This window comes from Lontra canadensis, unplaced genomic scaffold (genome assembly GCF_010015895.1).
Source record: "Lontra canadensis isolate GAN:19392208 unplaced genomic scaffold, GSC_riverotter_1.0 scaffold43, whole genome shotgun sequence".
Lineage (NCBI taxonomy): Eukaryota > Metazoa > Chordata > Mammalia > Carnivora > Mustelidae > Lontra > Lontra canadensis.
Window position 1 is genome coordinate 4,222,941 of NW_022631037.1, and position 25,137 is coordinate 4,248,077.

The following is a 25,137-nucleotide window of genomic DNA, read 5'->3' on the forward strand; positions in this document are numbered from 1 at the left end:
TTATTTCTGTGACCTTGGAGAAGTCCACGGGCCTCTGTGCCTCTCGCAGAAAGAGGAGATGAGAGAATCCGGAGCTTCCTGGGGGCTCCTCCAACAGACTGGGACTTTGAGGGAGTCTCTTGTAATGTGTGTTCCCATCCTAAAGGGTCCATTAGGAAGGCAATTTTTCCTCTGCTGTGTTTGCTCAGAGCACTCTCTGTCCCCTTCCCCAGCACGTCCTGCATCTCCCTCTACCAACACTTTCTTCAGATGATTCCAACATTCTTGGCTAAACCCACTGTTGCCTCACTGAATCCAAACCCTCCAAAAGAAGCCACCCCGAGAAGGAATGGTCACCTAGAACGTAGGTAACACGCCGTGGAAAACTTTAGAAAACACTCCCATCTGTCATCTGACTAGCCCAGGGCCCTGCCCACTTCCTGGGCAGACCTGCCTGGTGTGCCCCGGGCTGGTTCTTTGAAAGGAAATCCATAGCTTTGTGCAGAGAGAGCAGCAGCTACTGGGGGTGTGAGTGGAAAGGGGATGGATGGTGCATTTTTGGAGTAGGAGGACCTAGGGGGTCTAGAGAAGGCCTGAAGAGGTGGGACAACTGACTACCAACAGGGCCCATGGCTGTGATCGAGCTGTAAAATTCTGCTCTGAAGAAAGCTAATAGGTGTCCATTAGGAAAAAAAGGAAAAAAAAAAAAAAAAACAACCCCGAGTTCCTGGCATTCAAAATAGGAATCTGATTTCCACCCACCATTTTAGGAGCAAGACTGACATTCCCTAAGGACACCAATAGTGCCATTCTCATGGGGAATCCCCTCTCCACTGCCTTCCCCACCCCCAGGAGAGGGCTAGGGCTCCTGCTAGGGCTGAGGTGCTGGAGAGAGTGTGGGTTAGAAGGTGGAAGGACCAACGAGAAGGCCAGGCCTCCCTGCCTGCGCACAGGCAGGGGAAGGGTATGCAGCTCAGGCCTGGTCCTGGGTCCTCCCAGTTGCCCAAAGGAAGCGAGAGGCTCCGGGTGTCGCCTGAGAGAGCGAGAGTGAGTGAGAAAGCCCTAAGGGTGTTGGCACCTAGAGCAGAGGGATGGCACAACACTCCTCCCAAACAACTTTTAATGCATTGCTGTTTAGCTTCATCTTCTCTGCAGATGTCGTAACGGGGATAAAGGGAAGGTACGCTACACATCAAACCTTCGAGAGGTTTTACAGTCCGGTTGTCAGAGAGCCTTGGTTTGGATGAAAGGGTTTGTGGAAGCATGGAAATGACAAGAAACTTCCCAGGAGAGGCGAGCCCAGCTCCTGGGTGCCCACCAGCAGTGAAAGCTGTGTGTCTTCCTGATCAGAGGGTGCTCAGGGAGCACAACACACCGCCTACCATCACCGTGCCCCCGAGTACTAGCAGTGGGGAGAGGCCTGCCCCTCACCCCTACATGGGGCTTTGTGGCTTCCCATCTTCCTGTTCCCGGATAACAAAACTCAGGAACAGGTCCTGGTCTCCACCCAGGCCTGGCTTCCAGCTCAGAGCGTGGGGCTGAGGGCTTCAGGAGAAGAGCTGAGAACACCCTTCAGGGCCTGCTGGCTCGGGCGCTGGGGCTCTTCCAGGAGAAAGGAAGCTGAGCGCTCCAAGGGGGGTGGCTCTGGCCCAGCATCCTCCTCCCTGGGCCTTCCCAGCCACTCACCGGTAGAGCTGGGGGTGCAGCCCCTCTCTTTGACCCAGAACTTCTGCAGGGAAGGTATGTTCGAGCCTTCCCCACTTTCAGACCCCTTCTTTCTTCATAAGTATTTACTGAGCACTTACTACACTCCAGGCACTGTTCTAAGCATGGTGGTCAGAGAGAGCAGTGACTGAGATTCCCATGTTTTCTGCCCTCATGGAGCCCACAGTTGCTAGTGTCTGACAAGAAAGGGGGGCTCTGTCTGTGGGACCACACTGCACACAAACCAGCTCCCCGGGAAGGAGAGGAAACTGGCCAGCAAGAAGCGGGGCCTTGGACCCAGGGGAGCTACGGCTCACTCTGCCAGGGAGAGGGGAAGGGCTCCACCACAGACCCGCCGAGTTTGGAACCAGGCCTGTGTCTGCTCTAGAGTCTCCTAGCTGAGCTCCAGCCCCGATGTGGCTGCACCAAATCCTGCTCCAGAAGGGGGCCGGCACCAGGAGCAGCTGACGCAGGACATGTGCTCTGGCTCCGGCTGCTGGCCCCCCAAGGGCACTCCGTTCCACATCACGCTCTCTCTCCAGCAAGACCTCAAGAGCGAGGGTGGCCTCAGGGAGCTGGTTCCCAAACCACTCCCCGCTGCTCTGGGCCAGCACTATCTGCCCGACTCCCTGAGACCGAGGACCAAGACCTTCAAGAGAAGGCACTCCACATCGTCGTTTCAAGGGACACAGCAGCAACTATTCTGAGAGCTTCTCCTTCCATGAAAGCGCGTCCTCCCCGCCCCTGCTCATGAGCACTGCGGTCTCAGCTTGTGAGATGCTCACCCACCTGCCCCCAGCAGGTGTCATGACAAACCACTGGCCTGACTATTGCCCCTTCTAGGGCTTTTTGTTTGCATGGCTCTTCACACTTCTGGCTCCCCAAATTTTAGATGCTGAGTCAAAAACTCTGCTTCCTCCCCATAGGGTCTCCTGCTGGTCTCTTTAAATCTAAATGGCCTTGAGTCTCTTTGGGCCTCCTCCCCAGCCTCATTCTATAGGGGCTCTGCAATGGCTCTGTCCCAGCACTGTTCCAAAGAGCACCTCTGTGGCACCCACCTCTATGGACCAGGACAGGGAACACTGAAGCCTGGAGCACCCCGAGACTTCTTGCTGAAACACCCCAGGCCCCCATCCTGGCCCCATCACTAACTCCGTGAGTAAATGAACATTTGTGACCTCAACTTCCCTGGCGTAAAATGTAGCCCCTCCCACCAAAACCACACATACTTTTTGTCTCCTGACATAGGTGCTTCTGGTGCTGAATGGCAGACCACTGCTGTACTGGGGCATCACTGGGACTGGTGGACCGTGGAATGGTGAAAAGAGTCTTGGGGGGCAGCCCGGGGTGGTAAGGGAGAGGTCCTGGGGACACAGGGCCGCTGTTATTTACCAAGCGGCACAGACACATCTCACAGTTTTCACAGCATGGCATACCGCGCCAGCCCGAGTTGGAAGGGCAAATGCTGGAACCTTCTCTATACCTGTCTCCTCACCTGTACAACAGAAGAACATGGCTTTGACAATCAGAAACCCGTTACCGCACGCCAGAGAATAAGAGCAGCTCCCATGGTGGCACTTTCCAAGGCCAAGGACCCAGAAAGTCCCCTCCAGCTGGGCCCATCCTAGAGAGGCTGGGGTCCCCTTCGTAAGCCGACCCCACAGCTCTGCAAGGAAGACGTCGCTAATTCCATTTAACAGAGGAAGGACTCCAGGGCCAGCGTGGTTCAAGGGAACCGTACAGACAGCGATTACAGCAAGGTGGTAAAATGCCATCTCCCACACTCGCTGGGACCCAGGACAAGAGACGGAACTTCGATCCCCGGCTCCTTCTGCTCCTCTGAAAATGTGGTTAACGGCACCTCCTGGCCGGGCCGCTGTGACACTCAGCGATATGATGGTACGGGGTGCTCAAGGCAGTTATCTGGCACAGGCAAGCCATCAGTGAGTGCAGTAAGAACTTTTATTTCTATTTTTATTATTATTGCCCAAGGTAATAACAGTAGTGGAGCTGAGAACTCCCTCTGGAGACTTCCTATTCTAAAATCCTATTAATTTACATGACATTTCACATCCAAAGGGCTTTCGTGGATAACATTTATAATTTGCTTGTGAGTGATAAGGGTAGGTTTTATCTGAAGTGCAACAGCTAACTTTGTGGGGTAACGTGACCGGGGGAGGCTGGGGGCTCGTGGGGGCTCAGGGAGGGACGCGTCCCTGTGACAGCAGGACCACAGGTGTGGACGTGGATCCTGGGGCTCTGGCGCTCTTGGCTCCTCATAGCTCCTCTGGGGAGGCCCTGGCTAGTGGAGCCTCTCTGGGTCCTTCCGTCTCAGTGGAATCCTGCTCTCTTCCCTGCCCCCAACAAATGCCCTGAAAGGGCAACAGCATGTCTCTGTGGTTCGGCACCACCTCCAGCCTCGAGGGCAGGCCAGTGACAGGTCAGGCACTTGGTAACTATGCACTGGGTGCGGAAAGGATGGGTAGGTGGACGAGGGGAGCAGGTGGGAGCAAGGGGGCGGGGAAGAAGGTGCCCTTCCTGCTCCCAGGCTTACCCGAATCCCAGCTTGTTCAAGGCTGGTACCAGAGCCCAGATGAAGAGTCTGGAGAGATCCAAGAGACACGGACCACTGAGATGGCTGTGGCACTGGCCTCAACCCTCCCCTGAAACCCTAGGGGTGCCCCAGGGCCAGCTGAACACCCACCCGCTCAGGCTCAGAGCAGGGCAGCGGCACCTCTATGGGGTGCGGCCCCCGCAAGGGAGTGTTTTGGGGCAAGGCTCTCCCTTAAATACGCCAGTCCTGGCAGCCAGCGTCTAGGGCATGCCAGGCTGGCTCAGTGGTACCCGCGAAAGCCTTGACCAGGAAGAGCCTCCTAAGAAGGGGGGGCGGGCACAGCATCTCTGGCCCACAGATTCACTCCCTGGGTCTGGGAGCAAGTGACACTGGCTTCTCCATGACAAAGTCTATTCTCCAGCTGTCCTGGCCCAGGTAATGGCACAGGATCTGCCCGGGGTGGGAGGGAGGGTTACAATGGACAGAGGCAGGAATGCAAGGGAGGAAGGCGTAGGATGCTTTCGTGCCTTTAACCTGCTAGTCTCTGGATTCGGAATACCCTTGCCTCATCAGCTGCTGGTGAAACTCTGTCTCCGACTCAAAACTGTCCCCGTGCTCACTCGGCACACCAGTCACACCACACCAGTCACACCACATAGGAACACATCTGGCCACATGTGGGATGTCCTCCAGGCACTGACCTCCTTGCTTGCTCACTCGGCATCCCTGTGCCTGGAGAGGACCCGGCCTGGGCCAGGCCCCGAAGACCCTCTCCAGCACGCTGCAGAAAACGTGCCCGTGCCCCCGCCCTCAAAACTAAAGGTGCAGGGATGAGAGGAAGCGACCCCACGGGTCAGGATCTCGCAGGGGCAGGGGATCCGAGCTGGGCTGCACTCTGGGGCAACGTCTCTGGGCGGGACCCTGCTTCCTATTTTCAGCCTGGGGAGGAGGAGGGCATGAGAGCCACACCTCTGCTTTCTGGTCTGTCCTTGGCTGTCGTGGAAGGCATGACTGCCCATCCCTCAAGCCGGCCACTGCCACCTGCCTGTAATTCCAGATGCGATATTTTGTGGTTATTTTGTGTTTTAAGTGGCCGGCTTTCATGTGCTTTTGCTGATGGAAATGAAACCTGAAGGGCTTGAAGCAAGGTGACTGCATTCGAGCTGGCAGGCTGAGTGGGACTCTGTAAGCCTGGGGATACGGGTACCCTGGAAGGTGGGAGCAGAGCAAGGGGGGAGTGCAGGGGGACATGGGATCGGTGGGCGTGGCGCTCAGCCCCCAGGACGAGGAGGGATGAAGCCAGACCTGCAGCCTCTCCTCGGACACGCCCCCCCACCCCCCCCCAGCCTTTCCCCAAGCACTGGATCATGCCTGATTCTAGTGCCCCTCTTAGCAACCTGTGAGGAAAGAGTGGGGCAACGGTCAACAGCCCCACTGGACAGCTGCGGACATGGAGCCCGGAGGAGGCCCTACTCTCCCTGTAGGCTGAGAGCAAGCACTGGGTCTCTGGACTTGGCCCTAGGAGAGTACTGGGCTGTGCTCCGGGCTTTGGCGTGGGGAGCTCAGCGCTCCCTTTGGTTACATTTCCCTTTATTTATGCACAAGAGCTTTAAGAGGCACGGAAAGCTGATCGAAAGTGAAACCCGCAATTCACGTCAATTCAGATCGCTCCGAATCATTTCCGCAAACATTTATTAAGTGCCTATTAGGCCCTGCGCTCTGCTTTCATCTGGGAATAGCGTCATCAGCTCCTGGTTCTCCACATTAAGAGAAGGCACAACGGAGGCCCATGCATGCCCGTCTGGCCCAGGCACAGCCCCCCGGCCGCCACCCCCACGTCCCCTCAGACCTGTTTCCCTGACTGAGCTTGCCTTCCACATTCAAACAGAGGAAAAGCCCGAGGGCACACAGGGCCAGGGGGCTGGGAGGGGGGTGGCCGCAGGAGGAGCAAGCTTGTGATTTAAAATGGGCCCCTAGATTGAGCCTGTGAAGAGCATAATCCCTGCACACCAGCGTGAGGGCTGCAGGGCTGTGCGGATCGGGGTGGGCGAGGAACAGATGTGGGGGGGGGGCGAGGAACAGATGTGGGGGGGAGTCTGCTGCATCATGAGGGGCCTTCTTCACAAGGGAGTGCTCGTTTACAGAACTGAAACACCTCGCTGCGGGCACCCAGGGCACAGGGGCCTGAGGTCCCAACTGCGTACCTGGGAAGCCAACCACCTCATCTTAGTAGTTCAAGATCAGCCGAGGTGGGGGGGGGTAGTGGGGGCAGGAAGAAGGGGTAGGGGGAAGGGTCTGGAGTTGTTCCCCGCCGGGGTCCAGGGGACCCATCCAGGCAGGATCCCAGGCCTGTGGGGTGGCAGCCAACGGCATTTCCAGACACTTCACAAGACGTCATAAACCGGACCAAACCTCAAGTTTGGGTGTGAGCAGGTTCAGGAGCAGCCCATCCCCCCTGGCCAAGGCTGCTCCTCCCCGACCCCGATATCCGGGTTACTGCAAACTCCTTCCCCTCCCGAGAAGGAGAATGGGGGCTCTCCACCCTCTGCTTTCCACATTCAAGCCACCGCCATCAGGACAAGACGGACCATGAAGCCTCTGTCTTTGCTCGGACCAGCTGCACCTGACTGGAGCCTACCTTGCAGCAGCCCCTACTGAGGCCTTTCCGCCAGAGGGCACAGGGTGTCCCTGAGCTCCTGCACCTCTCCTTAGACCACCCCACCTCCCTCATGTGAAACAGAACGGTCATCTCCTAGAGTGACCGAAAATCCCCCGGCACCCAAGAACCATCATTAGACAAATAAGGAAAGCGAAATCCGTGGCGAGTGGGCCCAAGTCCCAGATCCAGCAATCCCGCAGGCATCGCTAATCAGGCACACAGCCTGGCTTTCTGCTGAGTGAGGACTTGGCCTCAAAATCGCTCAGAAGCCAGTTCTCCAGGCGGCCAGTAGCCATCCGTCAACATCTGCACCCGAGGCAGAACCTGTTTTCCACTGCTGGAGAGGTACAAGCACAAACTGGAACTCCCAGGACCAGAGGCCCAGGGTGTTCCCAGCCAGAAGGTGGCTTGCCTGGATGCTCCCCTATGAACTGTCCTAGGAGGGAGGGGGGAGCACTGAGCTATGCCGCACCAACCTGGCTGGTCCCCAGCAGAGCTGAAGGACCCTCACAGGGCCACCATTCAGCCTAAGGCAGGGAGAGGAATGGAGTCAAGAGACAGTGTGAGGTGGAGGGGAGCGGTGAGGAGAGAAAGTAAAGGTGTAGGAAGAAGGGAACAGAGGTGACCCCGTGGTTTCTCCACTGGCCCCCACCTCTACGATTCCCTTTGGCTATCGAATCACCTTACTCCTCTATTTAAAATCCCCTAAGGACTTTCCACTTGCTTTCGGGATCAAATCTGAATTCCTGCATCAGACTCACAAGCCCATCATGACTCAGCCCTGCTGCCCTCTTTAGCCTTGTCCCCCTGCATGCCCCCACCCCAAACTGCTCCTGCCAGCTGCCCATACTCTGAAATCTGCATAATCTATGGGATCTGTGCTGCTTCCCCTCTCAGCTTTGTGCCAGATTGCTAAGTATCCTATATTATTCTACTTTTATTATTTTTAATTTAAAATTTTATTAATATTTAACATTATTTAATATTTAATTTAACATTTTAAAATTTAATATTTAATTTAATGTTTTTATTTACTATTATTTATTATTTTATTTATTATTATTATCCTGTATAAACTCCACTTTTCTTCCTTAGTTTTTAGCTGGCATGTGGTTACCGAAACAAAGACATTTCTGAAACAGACATTTCTGAGGCTCCCTCGCAGCTAAAGCTAGTCATGTGACGAAAGTCTGATCAATGGGATCTAAGCAAAGTGCCACACTTAACTTCTGAGAAGTAGTATTAAAGGGAAGAAATGTGCTCTTCTGGGATGAGTATGTGATGGCTGGAGCTCAGGCAGCCTTCTTCGACTATGAGGTAGTCTTATGTTGAAGAGAACAGAACACGAAGATAAAAGAAACCCAGACCTCTAATACTGTGAAACCAAATCCAGGCTTCTTTTACATGAAAGAGAGAAACAAATTCTTATTCTGTTTAGGCCATCACTACTTTGCGTTTTCTTACATTTGTGTGTTCTTTCTTTTTCTGCCTGGGATATATTTCTTTTCCTTCTTTACATTGCTGATTTTATTTGACTTTGCAAGACCCAGTTCTGATGTCGCCTTCTCTAAGGGGCCATTCCTGACAGCACCCTCGCTTGGACAAGCAGCCACTGTTGTCCCCTCGTAGCAAAGAGCAATTCCCTCTTTCTAGCTAAGCACCTGCCTCATGATGGTATGTTCTGTGGGTCTGATGACTAGACAAAGAGCATCTTGAAGGAGGGTGTCTCATTCGTGTCCAGATCAAGTGCCTGACAATGAGTAAATGGCTAGGGATGGAGGAGCAGGGGTGGGGCATAAGGGTCGGAACAAAGTCCCAGCAGTTCTCTGGCTTCACTTGGGGGATCCTGTAGCACTACTTTCACTGATAAGCAGATCCACCAAAAGGCAGCTCCGCTGAGGCTGACGAGGAAGAGACAACCACTCTGCAGAGTGGCATAATAACACAATTTCTAAAACTCCTAGTATTTATCACAGTATTTACCAATTTACACAGCATATACCCAAGACATGTATCCATTACCCTACTTAATTCTAACAACCTACCCAAGCACTATTATTATTCCCAGGGCTGAAAGGGCTACATCGCTTGCTCTGGGTCACATGGTACTGCATGGCCAAGTGGGGGACCTGGCAATCAGGTCCTCCCAGCTTCACGTCCAGAAACACCAGGGCCTCCCCGAACCTGCACCATTCAGGGGAGTCAGCAAGGCAAAGCACAGGCAAACTGCACGTCGGCCAGCATGCACATATATGCGCATGAGCTCACACACACCTGGTGCACAGATGTGAGGGGCTCCAGCTGTTCCAGGGGCATCTTCCCCAGAGGGCAAGAGTGATGGCAGACAAGAGGCACCGGGGCGGGCCGCGCAGCTGCTATGCACAGCTGCTGTGTCCCTCCGCTCAAGGACAGGACCAGCCCGAGCAAGTGCAGGGGATGCGGGGCAGCGGGGAGGGCTGGGGACAGGCGGCAGCCAGCGGGAAGTCCACATGCTTTCAGAAACTGGGCTAGGCTGTTACTGTAGTGTGTTCACCTCCCCGGGAGCGATAACAGGACACCGTCAGGCTAAGAGACGGCAGCACACAGCATGTCCGTGGTAAACAATTTATTTTTCTACCTCAATCACTTACAGGGGGAAAAAAATAAAATGTCATTAGGGAGCAGCACAGATGAACTATTTACAGAGATGAATAAAATTCACAATGGCAAAAACGCGGGTGAGGCGAGCATACTGGGGCAAGTTCACCAAAGCAAAGCAATTCAGAGCAAAACAAAATAAAGCAGGGGTGGGAGCAGGGAGCCACACAGAATCATTAAAAAACAAAACAAAAACAAAACAACAACAAGAACAACAACAACAAGAACACCAGCACTCATGAGAAAGCCTGCAGGAAAATAACAGGAAACTAACCAATGATTACATCAAGCATCTTTCATGAGATGAGCAAAGCCGCCCAGGTTGGGTCTCAAGGACAGTGACATTCAAACAGAGGGATGTGCTACCATGAGATGCACCAGGTGGAAGCATGCGGGTCACTTCTCACAAACTAGGAGCGGGAACAACAGGGTGGCTCTTGAGGGTGCTGCTGAGCTGTACTGCGGGAATCCCAGCAAGTGGGGCTACTTCACATGGGGGAAGCAGAGGGGGTCAGGACCATGGGAGAAGCAAGCCCTTCTCCGAGTGACTGGATCATCAGGGGTGCCCACCTGCCCAGGACCGGCTCCGTGTGCTCTGTCCCCTCCTACCCTGAAGGCGCCAAGAGGCCCTGATACTAGCAGGAACTGCAAGGCCAGTGTGGATGGGGTGCTGCGGAAGGAGGGGCCGGCGTGGATCTGTGGCCACACGGCCTGAGATGTCCCTTCTCAAAGACACGTGCACGTATCATTATCGTTCACAGCCACGTAGTGCTTGGCCCCCAGACACAAAGACAACCAGACTGTGATGGTTTTTCAGATAGAGCTTTTCTTCCAGATTACGTCTTTCACATTAGTGTTTACAGAACGGGGGTGGGGTGGTGGTGGTGGTGTGTGTGTGTGTGTTTTCACTGTTGGTACTGTCCACCACAGGACACAGGTGCTCTAAGTCACAGATCCCCAATGCCTGTGGGCCACCAGCACTAAAAGCTCAGCCCATGAAATGCCCCAAGAAGCCTATTGGTTGCTATTTAAAATAATTTGATGCCTGTTTCCTGGCTTCTCCTGAGGAGGCACTGCTATGAAGTTTGTGAGAAGTTGCCCTTGGGCCCCGTTACATTCTAGGTAGGGAAGGGAGGGTGCTGGGAGGAGGGGGTGTTCACAGTATGTACAAGAAGCAAAATGGGAAGGGACTGCAGAAGAAAAAAAAAATTTTTTTTTTTCCACTGAGTGAAGCAATAAGGACTTAAGTCTTTTCCAAGAATTAAAAATGAGAAAAAGAACATTCGTTCAAACAGGCAGCTAGGACAGTCTCAGTGGACACTGACAGCCGGGGTGGCCCCAGCCGGGGCTATGTCCTCTCTCGAGGAATGGTAGCAAACCCCAATGTGTTAGGCCTCTCTTAAGAGCTAGTTGATAAAAATTATGTCTTGTGAAATCGGCAAATAGTCTGCAAAGTGAAATAAGAACAGAAATTAACAGATTAAACTGAAATGAGTCCGGGAGGTGGGGGGAGGGAAGAGAGAGGAAACAGCAGGGGCCACTGACGAGAATCATGATTATTTGAGCCCCAGTACTAATCCTGCGGGGTGGGGGTCAGGGCGGGGGTGTACATGCTGGACATCTGGGCCTGGGAAGAAGGAGCCGCTTCCACAGTCGTGGCTCATCCCTCAGTCTTTCTAGAAAAGAGCTACTCCTCCCTCAAACTACTACCCATAGTGTTGAGCCCTCTGTATTGCAGCATCTCACTTAATCGCATTGAATCCTAATGTGGGCTCCGCTGGCCAGCGAGCAAGCCCAGGAGGGCAGGTCAAACGCAGGGCCCTTTGTCCTGATGGGGGACACTGGGGACACGGTCTGTGAGTGAACACCCACAGGATGAAGGACCTAAGCAGTTCTCGGGGGCCTGGGCATCCTGTCACTCCTCCTGGCTCACACTCATGCTGCCCCACTAGGATGGGACCATGGAGAGGCTGGGGATGGTGGTGTGGCGTCCACATACACTGTGAGAGACTGGAGGTGGGACGTGGGTGAGGGGGTACGTGGTGAGGACACAGAAAAGAAAGATCACAAAGCAGAAAGCTCAGGACAGTTTGGTGGTGACAGCTGCGCTTATGTCACTGGCTCACAGGACCTCAGGGTGCGGGAGAAGTCAATGGAGTCAAGCGGAAAGGGTGAGCAGGGGGCAGATTTGAGCCATCCTCCTCCGGGCCATCCCTCTGCACCCCAGCCTCCTCCTCATCAGACCGTCTAAGACACTCCTTATTGGCACGGGACAGGAGAAGGATGTTAGAATGTTCCAAAACTCCTGACTCAGAGACCCCGTGCTGGGCTGGAGGCTCCAGGCAGAGTCAAGTTTCATTTTTGAGGGAAGCCACCGCGTCATGAGCTCTGGAGTGGAACACCATCGGCTGTTGGTGTTCCTACACAGTTCCTACACTGTTCCACTACCTAGGCTGCTTGGGGACAGCGGACAGAATGGCTGCCGGGTCCAGCCTCTGGGCCACCCCCTTCCCAGCCTGGATGGAGGGGCAGACTCCACATGCTGCCCCTCCCTAACAGCATGTGGCCTCACTCTTGTGACCACTGACGGCTTCTTTGTAGCCATCAGTGAGGACACCCAAGAGACCTCCAGGGTAAGAAGTGGAAGGATGGAGAATGGAGAATCTGATGGCCGGGGGAGGAGAGAACAGCTACGTTCCATGGGTCAGGGAGCCCCTGTCGAGACATTTTAATGTCCCATTCCTGCCCTAAACAAATCCAGCCGACTGCATTAAGCCGCAGGAGCTAGGGACCATGACACACAGGCCCTGGACATGGTCGTTCCTAGCCCGCACCAGCTCCCTCATACCCTTGCCCTGGTCCTAAAGCCTTGGCTTTTGATGACGGGCTGGGCACAGCTGGGAGGCTCTATCTCATCCTACCCAGCCTTGGTTGGTCACTCTTGCATCTCTGTCTTGCATACATGTCTGCTGAGGACAGATCCAAGGACACAGATCCCTGAGACACAGCTTAGCATGGGATCTACTTTGTCACCCCCCAAATTATTCCACATCAGGAGCCCCCAGCTCTCCCTGCCTGGGACTAGTACTGCACCAAGGGGGCAATGGCAACCTGACTGTGAAGGGAGGCAAGCTCCACCAGGTGTGCAGAGTGGCAAGACACTCTCAGCGAGCCAGGATGGGAGCCTCTATGTCTTCTTGAACCCTGGTGAGGAAGCCCGGGGAGGGAAGGAGATGAAAGGCTTTCTTGAAACTGCCACCAGCTTCCGGGCTGAGGAAGATGGGCAAGAAATGACTAGGGACGATGACATGCCAGGTCTCCCTGGGAGGGACAGTGTGTATGCATGTGTATATGAGTGTGGACCACGCACACCTCCCCCAACCTCTTTCTTTGTGCTCCAGAATGGTGCCATCCAACAGAACTTTCACAGAAAACGTTCTACAGGCTGTGCTAACAGCAGCCACTAGCCACATATGGCCACTGGGTAAGTGAAGCGTGGCTGGTATGACAGAGAAACGGGAATTTCCACTTTACTTCATTTTAACTTAAATCTAAATTAGAGTAGCTCTGCGTGGTTAGCGGGATCCTAGCGGACAGAAGGACGCCAGAGAGAGAGAGCAATGTGGCAGCTAAGAGCCAGACCACCTGGGTCTAAATCGTAGACCTGCTTCTTGCTGCTAATGAGCCTGGGAACAGGGTCCCCATCTGTAGATGGGAAAATCTAATGGAGGAGCAGACTTCTCTGTTCGTAGTGAGAGGCCTGCAGCTCCCCCAAAGCAGCCAGCTGCTGTAGAGGCCGCCACCGCCCCCACCCGCGCCCTCGTGGAGATGCTGGCCCTCGGGGACAGGCTCATGGGGAAGTCTCCCCAGCTCGCACTGCTCCAGCCAGAACTGCTGCTGCCGTATCCGCCTCCCCTCCCTCTTCCCCGCCCCCCAAGTAGGAAAGGTACACAGACCACAGGGGCTGTCCTGCCCAAACCCCTTGTTTCCGGAACAAGTTGTTTCCGGAAGACAGTGATGAGCCCCAGAGATGGCAGGGGACCAGCTGCAGCCACGGGCAAAAGCCTGGGGCTTCCGTCGCTGATGGATGATCTATCCCGGACAGGGCAAGGCTCTAAATGCCCCAACGCTTCCTGACCTCCTCTGCAACATCCTCCGCCACCCCAACACTCCGGCAGAGATGTGCAAATGCTGGGGGAGATCATCATGTGCTCCCCTCAGTCCTCCTCCCTGGCTTCAGGACACAGGCCTCTAAGGGCCATGCCTATGCTCCCTGGGCCTCCAAGGCCTCTGGGTCTGGGCAGGATGACCAACCAGCTTCCGAGGGAGCCTCTTCTCTCAGCAGAGAGCCTAAGCAGACCAAACTCCATTTCTAATGCTTCCTCTAGAAACTCCAGCTGTCCTGTCCACCCCTACATATTCTTATCTACATTCCAGGTCTGGGAATGCGGGCTCGCCCCTTCAGGGGACAAGCAAAGTCCCATCAGCATTGCTTCCTTCAGCACCCTGCCTCCCACCCCTGCAAGGCCATGCCTGTGCTTGCTGCCTGCCTCAGGTGGGGGTCCCAGACCTCGCGGCTACACGGGAGCTGCGGCAACCTGGGCATGTGAACGGGCACTGTCACAGGCTCTGCCTCGAGCCTCTGACGCCTGCGCGCGGGGAAGAGTGTATCTACATCCCCCACCCAGGACAGCTAACCCAAACCCCAACAGCACACCACGGCTACACACAGAAGGGCTCAAAGCCAAGGCCACCAGGCAGAGCTGGAGGAGGGGATGGAGGAAGGAGGGAGCGAGGGGGAGATGAGAGAGACAGAGGGTAAGAGTCTAGTCCAGCGAGAGAACTGGTAACAGGCTCCAGACCAAGGAGGGTGGGCAGAGGGAGGGCTCCTGACTCAGCTCCTTCCCTCCGGGCCACCCCCCAAAAGCTGCCATTCTCAAATACCCAGCACGGAGGCAGTACTCTGACTCATCAGACCCTGAGCCGCACTTGTCCCCGGAGTTCTGTACACTTGAACTTCAGCACCTACAGGTCATTCCCTGGATGGACATGTGTACGAGATATGTTCTCTTTAGGGGTCCTCCTGCCTCCCCTCCGATGCAGCCCATCTCCCGTGCTTCCAAAGCCCCAGGAGACACAGACACTCACCTGGGAACTGATAGCCATAGCTAGGAGCAAAGCCAGGGTAGCCGCGGCCGTAGGTCGCCACAAAGTTGGGGTAGCCTTGAACACAGAGAGAAAGATCACAGGGGCATTAGTACAGCTGCCTCAGGCCTCGGGTGAAATCTCAGGGAGGGCAGAAATGAGGACAAGCCTGGGTCATTTTACTGCACAAAACGATTTGCCTCCCATGAGGGTCGTTACCCAGGCCTTGGGGCCCCTCTCTACTGTGGCTGGGGGCACTGCTGTCAGCGTGCTGGTAATTAACCTGTATTTGGGCAGAGAGACCTCCCAAACCCACGCACCTTCTGGAACCTGCAGAGTAAATGCCACACGTTAGTACCAAACAGAGGGCCTGCGCCTGGCTCTGACATTTGGAGAGCTAACCCTGAGTGTACTTTACCGTAAAGCTATTGACAGTAGGAGATTAAAGTCCTTGTAATGCCTCTTCCCAAGGCAGCAGAGAGTGGGGCCAGCACCAGACAAAGCGGGAGCACTCGGGGGTCAGAATTTCGGGGCTGACCCGGTGCTTCTAGAAAACCACTGGGCTCAATGAGCCATGGCCCAGGGAGGGCATGGCCCCAGGAGCCTGTGTCCAAGCACAGATACTCAAGAGTGCCCGCATTGTCCCCAGGTTCCACCCACCCCCCCAGCCACCCCCAGAAACCATGAGGGACTATTTTGTTAAAATGTGCTCCAGGGGGGCACCTGGATGGCTCAGTGGGTTAAGCCTCTGCCTTCGGCTTGGATCATAATCTCAGGGTCCTGGGATCGAGCCCTGCATCGGGCTCTCTGCTCAGCAGGGAGCCTGCTTCCCCCCTCTCTCTCTGCCTGCCTCTCTGCCTACTTGTGATCTGTCTCTCTGTGTCAAATAAATAAAAAATCTTGGAAAAAAAAAATGTGCTCCAGGAAACACGGCCCAAACCCAGAAGCTTCACGCCACATGTTGTAACTAACGGGTACTTCACGGCGAGCGTGTTTTCCACATGATCTCAGCAGATAACCGGGGGTTGGGGGGGCGCGATCCCTGCACTACAGACTGCCTGTGGAAAGAGCTGCTGGGTTGGGCGTGAGGACACTGCTGGCATGTTCTGCGGCCGGTGCGGCCCTCTGTGAGCTAGTATGAAAGCCCCGACAAGCTCTCAACCCTCCACTGTGCTCACTCAGGCTGTTTCACCATTTATGTCCCTGCCTCTTGGCTCAGGCGACAGAGAAGGCTGGTGTGTAGCCCTCTTGGACCGATTCCGCCAATCCTAAGAGACCCACGGTCCCCCTCTGCTCCCATCCCAGCAGGCTCGTGCTGCCTCCATCCGCTCCATGTGTGGGAATCCCAGTCCATTCCTGCTTTCACACACCCCCACGGCCAATCTCCCGCCACCATCACCACCGACCACCTAACCACCCCCAAGAGCCTGACTTTGGCTTGGACTTTGACTTTTGTTTTTTGGCTGCTCAGTACCTGAACCCCTTTTCTGAGTTTGGGTCTCAGAGAGAGGCCTGCCTGTGATCGTGGAAGCAGAAGAAGGCCCCTTCCTGCTCTCTCTAAGCCAGGCAGCTGGGAAGCAAGTTGTGAACCTGGGTTTGGCCCAAGGAAGTCTTCCTTGGATCCATTTCTGAAGAGAGTAGGGCAGAGGAGGACACAGTGATTCGGAATTTATTCTGGTGCCTTTGGCGTGAGCCCAGCACCCAGTGGCGGCAACAGCGGATGCCCCGACCCCGACCAGGTCATTCCTGGGTTGTCCCTGGGTCCCGGCTGTGGCTGACCACCCAGTTACTGCCTATTCTCCAGCCTTCCTGGCAATTCTGTGAGCTGACGAGCCTCTGCCAGTCCTCTCCTTTTCGGCTTACAGTGGCCAGAGTTTCCGTGGCCTGCCACCAAGAGGCTGGTAGAAAGTAGCTTTGATGTGGTGGGGGTGGGGTAGTTCTGTAAGAGTCTTCCTGCCCTCCAGCCATGAGGGCAGCAGTGACAGCTCTCCACCTGTGTCTCTGCAGCTCGAGATAACCACTGACACACCCCCAGATACGGGCTCGGGGGTCTCATCATCCGCGTCCTGAGTGCACCAGGGGTACATCACAAGCCCCTTTTGATGTGCGGTGAGGGCTAAAGGAACAGGACCATCCCTGCAGTTCCATCCTGGGTATTCTCCAGCTCTGTGCGTTCGAGCTGGCAGGTCTTCCTGTTCACGGAGCCTTTATGCCTTGGAGGCCCAGAGATGGGACCCACCTTTCCTCACTTGCCCATGCGCGTTGGTGTCTTGGCCTCCACTTGACCAGTGGGTCTGTCATTGGACCCAGAAGAAAGAATTGCTCTTGTGGGCATCAGGAGACTTGGGGTCCAGGCTTGCCTCTGGCCCAAGGTCCTCTGACACCTTGAGTCTTGCCATCTGTACAAAGCTCTGCGGGTCCCTTGCAGCATTCTCGACTGGGGCCCCCCCGTGCTTCCCTTCCCTTCCCTTCCCGTTTAGCCAGAGCCTTTCCGAACATGCAGTCACGACTCACTGGCCGACTGACCCGTTTCCACCTCAAAAGGGCCCTGCGCCTACTCCCTCTCGGGGCACGCATCTCGCGGGGCCTGGTGTCTCCCTGGCACAGGGTCACCCAGACAAGTGGGATGACTGCACGGCTTTGCCCTGACCACCGAGGAGCAGGCTATCCAAGTGTGATGCTCGGCTCTGGCCCCCGGTCGGGGAACAAAGGGACAGAGGGATGGAGAGGAAGCGGGAGCTCAAGAGGCCTTACGGGGACACATGCACACTGGCTTCTTCCCTGGTATTTATTTCATGGCTGGCCAGCTCAGTTCTCCTCTGAATTAATCACCTGCTCTCAAATCAGATCTTTCATGACTAGATTTCTTAAACCATTATTTCAACAATATTGATAAACGGATTATATGCAAACAGCCAAATCACCACTGCCTAGGGCCTTTCCTGGTGAAAAATGACTCCTTTGCTTGTAACTTCAGCACTAGGGGTCTGAAATGTTTTAATCTGACAGCAGACGTGTAGGCCCACGTGTCACCTTCAAGCCTATCTCTGGGCAGGTAGGGCGGAGTGGGGTAGGACGCCCAGCCTCCCCGACGATTGGGGCCCCGAGGACCGTTTCCTAGCTGCCTTCTTCCTGGCACATGTGACCGTCTTCAACAAGAAGGGAGGCAAGCACGGTCGAGTTCACCCCGATTTGGGGGCCTCACCCCAATCTTCCTAGACATGTCAATATGGTCTCCAGCACAACCCAGACGAGAATTTGGCTTCTGCCAGAGCGGGGGATCTGATCTCCAGCCCCCATCACGCACATCCTCCGGGTCAGGCAGATGAAATCATAAATTTATAATACAACATTATTTCAATTTTCCTCTTCATTTACTGCTGTGCAGCCCAGCTCTGCTCCAACGGCTCCCAGTCCCAGCCACATGGGGAAATTGGCCGCCGCATGTCAATAGCACATTACGGCAGACCCACGTGGAGGCCCCATCAAGTGCTATTACAGCGGGATGACCCAGCCACTGCTTCCATTAGCAGCTGGGCCCCTCCCACACCGGCCACTGCCCAATTTATGGGCTCCAGTACTCTGGGCGCCTGATCAATCTCACAGTAATTATCTCTTGTCACTGAAGGAAAAACTAAGCTTGCTCCTGGATGGCCACCTTTCTTGCACACAGGCTTTCCACTGGGGGGGAAAAAAAGAAAAAAAAAAAACCTGAGAAATTAACAACGATTCAAATTTGCCAGGCAGATCATTTCAGGGCCCCCTTTTGGGGAGGCTAGCTGCGTTCTTGGAATTGTGGTTCTCAATCTTTCTCCAACTCTAGAAGATGTTGTTGGCTCTAACGCTGGAAGATGTTTGCATTCTAGATGGGCAAATGACTCATCCTCGCCTGGGCTCGGTGACTCAGCTACTTAGTCATGGAAAACTGCTCCCACCAGGCCCCCGACTTGAAAGGACAGGAGATGAGGGTTGTTTATCCAGGGGCCGGCCGGAGTGTGACATACACACCACGTGGCACACAGAGCACTGCCTGGGGCACCATGCTTGGTTCCACGCGGGATGAATCCAGATGCAACACCTGGTGCCCGGAGCCCTTCCCAGGCCGACATGCAAAGGCCAAAGTCTACCCAGACGCTCAGACCCCAAAGCCATCCTGACGCATAAATGCATCTTGAGGCCTATGCTGCCCAGTTTAAATTTAAGTCTAAACTATGATGAAAAACCCCAGCTCTTCAGTGGTACGAACCATATCTTAAATGCTCAGTAGCCACATTGGCTAGTGGCTACCATCTTGGGCAGTGCAGACAGAGGCCCCCTCCACCAACCACAGAAAGTTCTGGGGGCACTGTGTTATTCTAGAAGGAAACCGAAGAACTGAATTTCGAGCTTCCTCTGTCCACCAGGAAACAGCTGAACAAATGGAGACCTCCTTGGGAATGACCTCAACAGATATTCTGGGTAAAGACAAATCCCAGTGGAAATTATGAATAAATCTAGACACGCAGCTCTACATTCCAGCCAGTTTCCTTTTGACCTGTTAGTGCGTGCCAGCAGATGATAGCTAATCTTTTCTAGATGCTGGTTTTTAAAAAAAAAAAAAAAATTGCTTTCATTTCCGAGGGGCTTAGTGTCGGGGAACACTGTGTTGAGACTTCACGGGGACTTCTCAGTAGGAGCACTGTCAAGGAGGCCTCAAGCTTTCTTCAGCTGAGTCTACACAGTCCCACCATTTCTGGGCCTGGAGGGTAAAGCTATCCTTCAAAGCCCCAGCAATGAGGTACTCCTCTCCCAGCGGTTATCAACCACGTTCAGTAGTGTGTGCCCAGCAAGGTCAAGACAGTTAGAGGTAGTAGGCTTATGTGGCTGAGGGCAGAGTAGGCCAAAGGGAATAAAATGTACCAACAATAATCACGTTTGCTTTTATTAAGTCCACTTCCATGAAGAAAAACCGGAGAGTCTAGGGCACTGGGCTGGGTCGCCGTGGGCACCTCTTGGCCACCATGAGACAGCAGAACGAAGTCGGAAGGACCGCCAAAAGATCTTTCCAAGGGTCTTCGTTGATTTTCATTCTGTCCAGCTCGAAGGCAGGGAGAACTGGTCTGAGGAGGACCCCTCCTCTTCTCTCCCACATTCTTTTCAAGGAATTCCCATTGGGCTGATTATTCTATGACTCTCTCAAAGGTTGTAGAAGCTAAAACCAAAACTGCTGTAGGTTTCCTCCCAAGGACAGATGCAGCCATACCAAGAGACAGCAAACAAACATGATTGGGTCCCTCTCCGCTTGTCAGTGTGGAGAAAATCTTAAGGGATAGTTAAAAGCAAGTTTCACAGTTTCCAAGGCCTTTACAGAGTAGCGTATCTGCCATCTTCGGTAGAACGTCGGCTCCCTGAGATCAGGGACCTCACAGTCTGCTGCAGCCTCAGCACCAAGGACAGTGCCCGGCCCTCAGTAGGTGCTCAGGAAACACCTGTTGAGGGCATGGACGGAGCAGCTTTAATGGTGTATAGTCTCACTTCTAAACACCTGTCCAAGTGTTAGACACCTTTCTGCCCTTCCGACAACAAACATTTACAGCATGAGAACTATTTCATTCATGAACTTTTAACAAATGTTTTTCTGCCTGGGCCGAGTTCATCAAACTCGGCTTTGATGAAACTGTGGCTGATGTGGCTGATGATGATCGTGGTGATGACATGGACAGGCGATGGGTGATGGTGGCAATTCCAGGATGGATACGGATCACGGAGCGGGTGAACCAGGTGACTTATGGGGATGTGTCAGGCCATCCCACCCTAGCGAAGGAGAAGCACATGGACCACGTGGGTTTGCCTACTATCAGCTGGGGTCAGAGCCCATCCTGGAGACTCTGAGCCCAGCACTCCTCACACACACCCTTCAGCCAGGCCACTGGGCTTTTGGGGCTCCCCATTCAGGAGCCTCACCTTCCAAGGCTAGTCCTGTCTGGATCACCCTGAGCTTGCTCATCCTTCTTAGCACGGTGAACATGTCACCTCCTCAGGGAGGTATTCCTGATTCCTCAGCCCAATTTCCACTCTTCATGATGTGCTCTTAAAGCACCCCCTGACTCTATCACGACTAACTACGTGTAGAATTAGCCATTAACTGTTGTCATGCTCACTAGACCACAAGCTTCAGAGGGCAGGGACAACATCTACCTTGTCAAGCACAGTCTCCCAGCGCCAGCACGGGGCTGGGGTGGAGGCATGCACCAGGCGCTCAAAGCCAACTGCCGGTGAGCACCTCCTGTATTCAACACAGCCTCCCTGCCTCCCGTTATGAAACCTCTGGGTGCCCTCTGGCCAGGGATCTGAGCTGGGGGGTCTGGAGAGATGTGGGCCCCCAGCCCCTGCTTGCAGCCGGGGCAAACAGAACCACTGCACCCTTGCTCTCTGGTCAGTGGCAAGAAAGGCTTCGTTGCACACCTCTGCTTCCCCCTGAAGGAGACAGGTCACTCTTCCCAGCAGCCAAGGGCAGCAAGTCAGACTCAGTAAGGCAAGAGCACTTCCTGAAGATCTAATCTTAAAAAGTTTCCTGTCTTATGTCCTAGGGCCTTTATACTCACTGTTGAAAATTCAAGACTCCAAAAACCGGTAGGAGGGAACTCTTTAAGATTTGATTTTAAAATTTAAAACTATTACTGTATTTGGACCTTCTTTTGGTATACAATGTAGGGTAAGGCCACACAAAAATTACTTTTTAAGCAAGAGGTAGACAAGTGTCTCACAGTCAGTCAGGAGCTAATGCCCATGATTTTTATCTCTTTATTTAGTTTTATTAGAGAGAGCGTGAGCAGGGGTGGGGGGAGCGGGCAGAGGAATAGGGAGAGAGAGAGAATCTTCATAGCAGGCTCTGCACTCTGTACAGGGCCTGATGTGGGGCTCGATCTCACGACCCTGAGATGGTGACCTGAGCCAAAATTAAGAGTTGGACACTTAACTGACTATGCCCCTCAGGCGCCCCCTCCCACTGATTTTTAGAAGTAACTTCTTTACAATGATTACACTCTTACATTTAGTTTCAGATCTCTCCCTTTTCCTCTCAACGGGGCAATCCTATATACCACACTGTTTCACTACTGTAGCTTTGTGCCGTGTTCTATTTGGTCCAACTAGTCTTTTCTCATTTTTCTTTTGAAAACATTTTCTTATCTATTCTCATGTGTCTCTGCTTGCAGATCAGCCTTAGAATCATTTGGCCAATCCTGGAAGAAGAAAAGAGGAATTTCCCACGAAACTCAATTAAGCCGAAAACATGAATTCAAGAGGAAGTAATATTTCTGCCACTTTTAGGATTCTCCTGGCATCTCTTTCTGTCTCTCAAAGTTCCTCCAACTAACTTTATGGGCCCTTGTTATTTGCTGAGACAAAATAGATACAATGCTTTCTATGAATGTGTAACACCAAGAAAAGTTTCATACATTTCAAATGGAGCCAGGAATGATTTAAAGAGCTGTGAATCTTTACATAAAGAGCTGATCAAACAATATAGAAGGGGGACTCGTAGCCAAACGGAATGAAAATCCATTAAAACCAGACAGATCATGGGCCTGAATGGAATTTTACCATTAACTACCATTTATCCCGTTTAATTAGTATTTTCCCGACACACAATAACTCGCACTAAAATGCCACTCTCTTGCCTTGAAATTTCTAATTATTGTTGCGACCCACACCATTACGCCTCTTCTCTGCTTTCTTCATTTTTCATGCCATTTCAGTGGCAAGATTTTCAATTATCTACACAGGACGGACAGAGATACCTTTAAGGAAGGAGCATAATATGCAACTTAATTTCTCTAAAAGCCAGGAGAGATCATTTTTCGTCAGAACAAACACACTTTGTCTTTCATCATTTTTTTTTTTTTAGCAAATAAAGAGTAAAACAGGCCATTTAAAACAGCCATTTAAATGCAAATTCTGCTATCCCAAGAGAAAAATGTTAATCATTTAAATAGACAGGATTATAGCCCACCCTCATCACTTCTCCTCTTCCAAGTTTTAGAAAATGTAGCTTCGGCCCACATGGGGAAGCCAGCCAGGAGTCCTTGGGTCTTTCGGAACACCCTGTCAGTAGAGAGGCGTGAAGCAAGGGGCCGCCTTTTTCTCCTTTTGAAGAGGGTGTGGAAAGGAGAGAAAATAATATCATGTGCCAGGCATGGGACAAGATGATTATCGATCAATCGACCTATCTCTATAATGGTCACAACTACCTCGCAAAGGGGTTTATCATCTGAGACCCAGAAAGGCAGTTTGCCCAACTGGTACGTGACCTAGTTGGGTGCCCAGGCCTCTGGAGCCCCCAGCACATGGTGGCTCTGAGGTGTCCCCAGGGACCCCTGCCCAAGACTCACCTAGCATTCCCATGCCAAGCATGAACGCATCCATGGTGTAAGGCAGTCCCCGGGCCCGGCCTCTTGTCCCCGGTGGGAACATGACTTCCTTAGGCTGAGCTTTCTTACATTCTACCTGTTCAACAGAAAGGCGAACAAATGAGATGCAAATGAATGCCACGTAAATGTCAAAGGCAGAACGGATCTGGTTACCCGCGAAGGTATTTTTAGCCTCGCTCCTTATTCACTGTAAAAACAGCCAAGCCAAGCAAATGGCCTGCAAAACAAATATTTAAGAAAACACGCCACTTGTTGCAAATCCTGCTTTGGAAAAACCGACAAGGATGAAATTGGGTTTTGAGGGGTGACAAGGACGCGGGCTGAAGACACGCGTGCTTGGGTCGGGAGCTCAGCCTGGAGCGTGTGCAGAAGGCCCGAGAGGTGAGAAGGCACACGGGGCCGCTCCGTGGGTCTGTGAAGAAAACCAACAGCAGTACTAATACCCCCTCCTGCTCGTTTGGCCCCTTACAGGTTTACAAATGCCTGTGGGCCCCAACTCTTCCTATCGGGCCACCTGATTAAGTTTCTTATTAAACAGGCCAGTTAGCTTTAGCTCCATTTTAGAGATGACGAAACTGAACATCTGAAGGCTTGTGTCCTGTGCTGTAAGCCACAGCCCAGCAGGGGCAGGCCTGGAAGCCGGAGTTTTCTCAAATTGCTAGGTCGCCGACACCCCCACCTCCCTCAAAGCCGCCTTGGCACGCTCTGGGGAGAAGTAGGAACGTTCCACACCACTTCTGTCCATCTGGATTAGTGGCTTCTCATTCTGCAGCCACATCTTCAAGTGGTTGCTAATCTTTCCTGATTCCCTCCTGCCTCCTGAATTTCTTAATCCCATTCCGCTCACACAACCCAGAAGTCACTTACTTCCCAGCCTTAATGGTATATAATACAAACTCCAGAAAGGAAATAAAACTGTTGCTCTCAGAAGGGCCTGCGTCGTTCTCAGGAGCGTGTCTCACCCCCCTGCTCGGTGCTTACTTGCTTTTAGTTTACAGATAACACATGCTGTTAGCTGGTAACCCACCCCATCGCTGATGGTGGGCGATGGGACCCAGCAGGGCAGGGCAGGGTGCTTACGGTGGCAAAAAGCGTTAGCGTGACAGTCAGATAGTGAGGGAGGAAGGGCAAGAACGAGGTCCCCATATTTAAAAGGGACCATATGGTATAGGAGCCAAAACTCTACGTAACCCAACATCTGCCGAAGGTCTCACTACCACACAGAAGATTACGACTGTTCCCAGGGTGTCTGAGATAGGAAGAAGTTCAATTGTTACCTCATACTTTGTTTGAAAGGGACCTACATGGGACTCTCCATTTTGGAGATGTACATACCTCTCAGATCTTCTCATCCCAAATACTTCAATTAAAAAAAATGTTAGGGGCGCCTGGGTGACTCAGTTAAGCAGCCGACTTTTGATCTCGGCTCAGGTCTTGATCTCAGGGCTGTGAGTTCAAGCCCCATGCTGGGGCTTAGTGCTTAAGACTTGAGGGAAGCTTTAATTACCTAAAATATTAACTTCTCTTCCTTCAGAGACACCAGATAACAAGTATTACTCACTCTTGCTCTTTAAATAACCACACATACTTTAAAAACATGGAAAATATGGCTCAACATTTATGTCTGATAAGCTTTGCACGAAGTTTTTATAGGTTAAAAAGGAAGAGACGAGCACCCTGAAAGAAAATGGGTGAGAGACATGAACAAGCAATTCACAAACGACTAATAATGACATACACCTTTCATATCACACGTCACCTATGACATCCCCAAACGAGACATACTGTCACCTATCAGACTGGCCATGATGACAGGATTCCTGATGTCAGAATCTCTGTGAGCATGGGGAAGGGGGAGGGGTGGGACTTCACATACGTTTTTTGGGAGGGTGACCTGACAAACTTTCCAAAGCCATCCAAACATACATCGTTTGACCTAATAATGCTACTTGCAGGAGTTTATCCTGCACGGACATACAGATAAGGCTCTTGCGGTGAGAAGCAATTGATTATTATTTTTTTTTTTAAAGGAAATATCCTAAGCATCC

General features: G+C 52.9%; 1 protein-coding gene across 11 annotated transcripts in view; it reads right to left on the reverse strand.

Annotated features, from left to right (window-relative positions):
* MSI2 (musashi RNA binding protein 2) overlaps positions 1-25,137 on the reverse strand; it is a 385,267-nt gene that overhangs the window by 32,001 nt on the left and 328,129 nt on the right. For 10 of the 11 annotated variants that reach the window (XM_032871987.1, XM_032871986.1, XM_032871990.1 and 7 more), the window contains 2 exons: positions 23,051-23,165; positions 14,682-14,756 (listed from right to left, as the gene is read on the reverse strand). In XM_032871987.1, the coding sequence (XP_032727878.1) occupies positions 14,682-14,756; positions 23,051-23,165 (190 nt within the window). Of the gene's footprint in view, positions 1-10,423; positions 10,981-14,681; positions 14,757-23,050; positions 23,166-25,137 lie in introns of those variants that run through there. The other variant, XM_032871997.1, reaches the window with a different exon arrangement.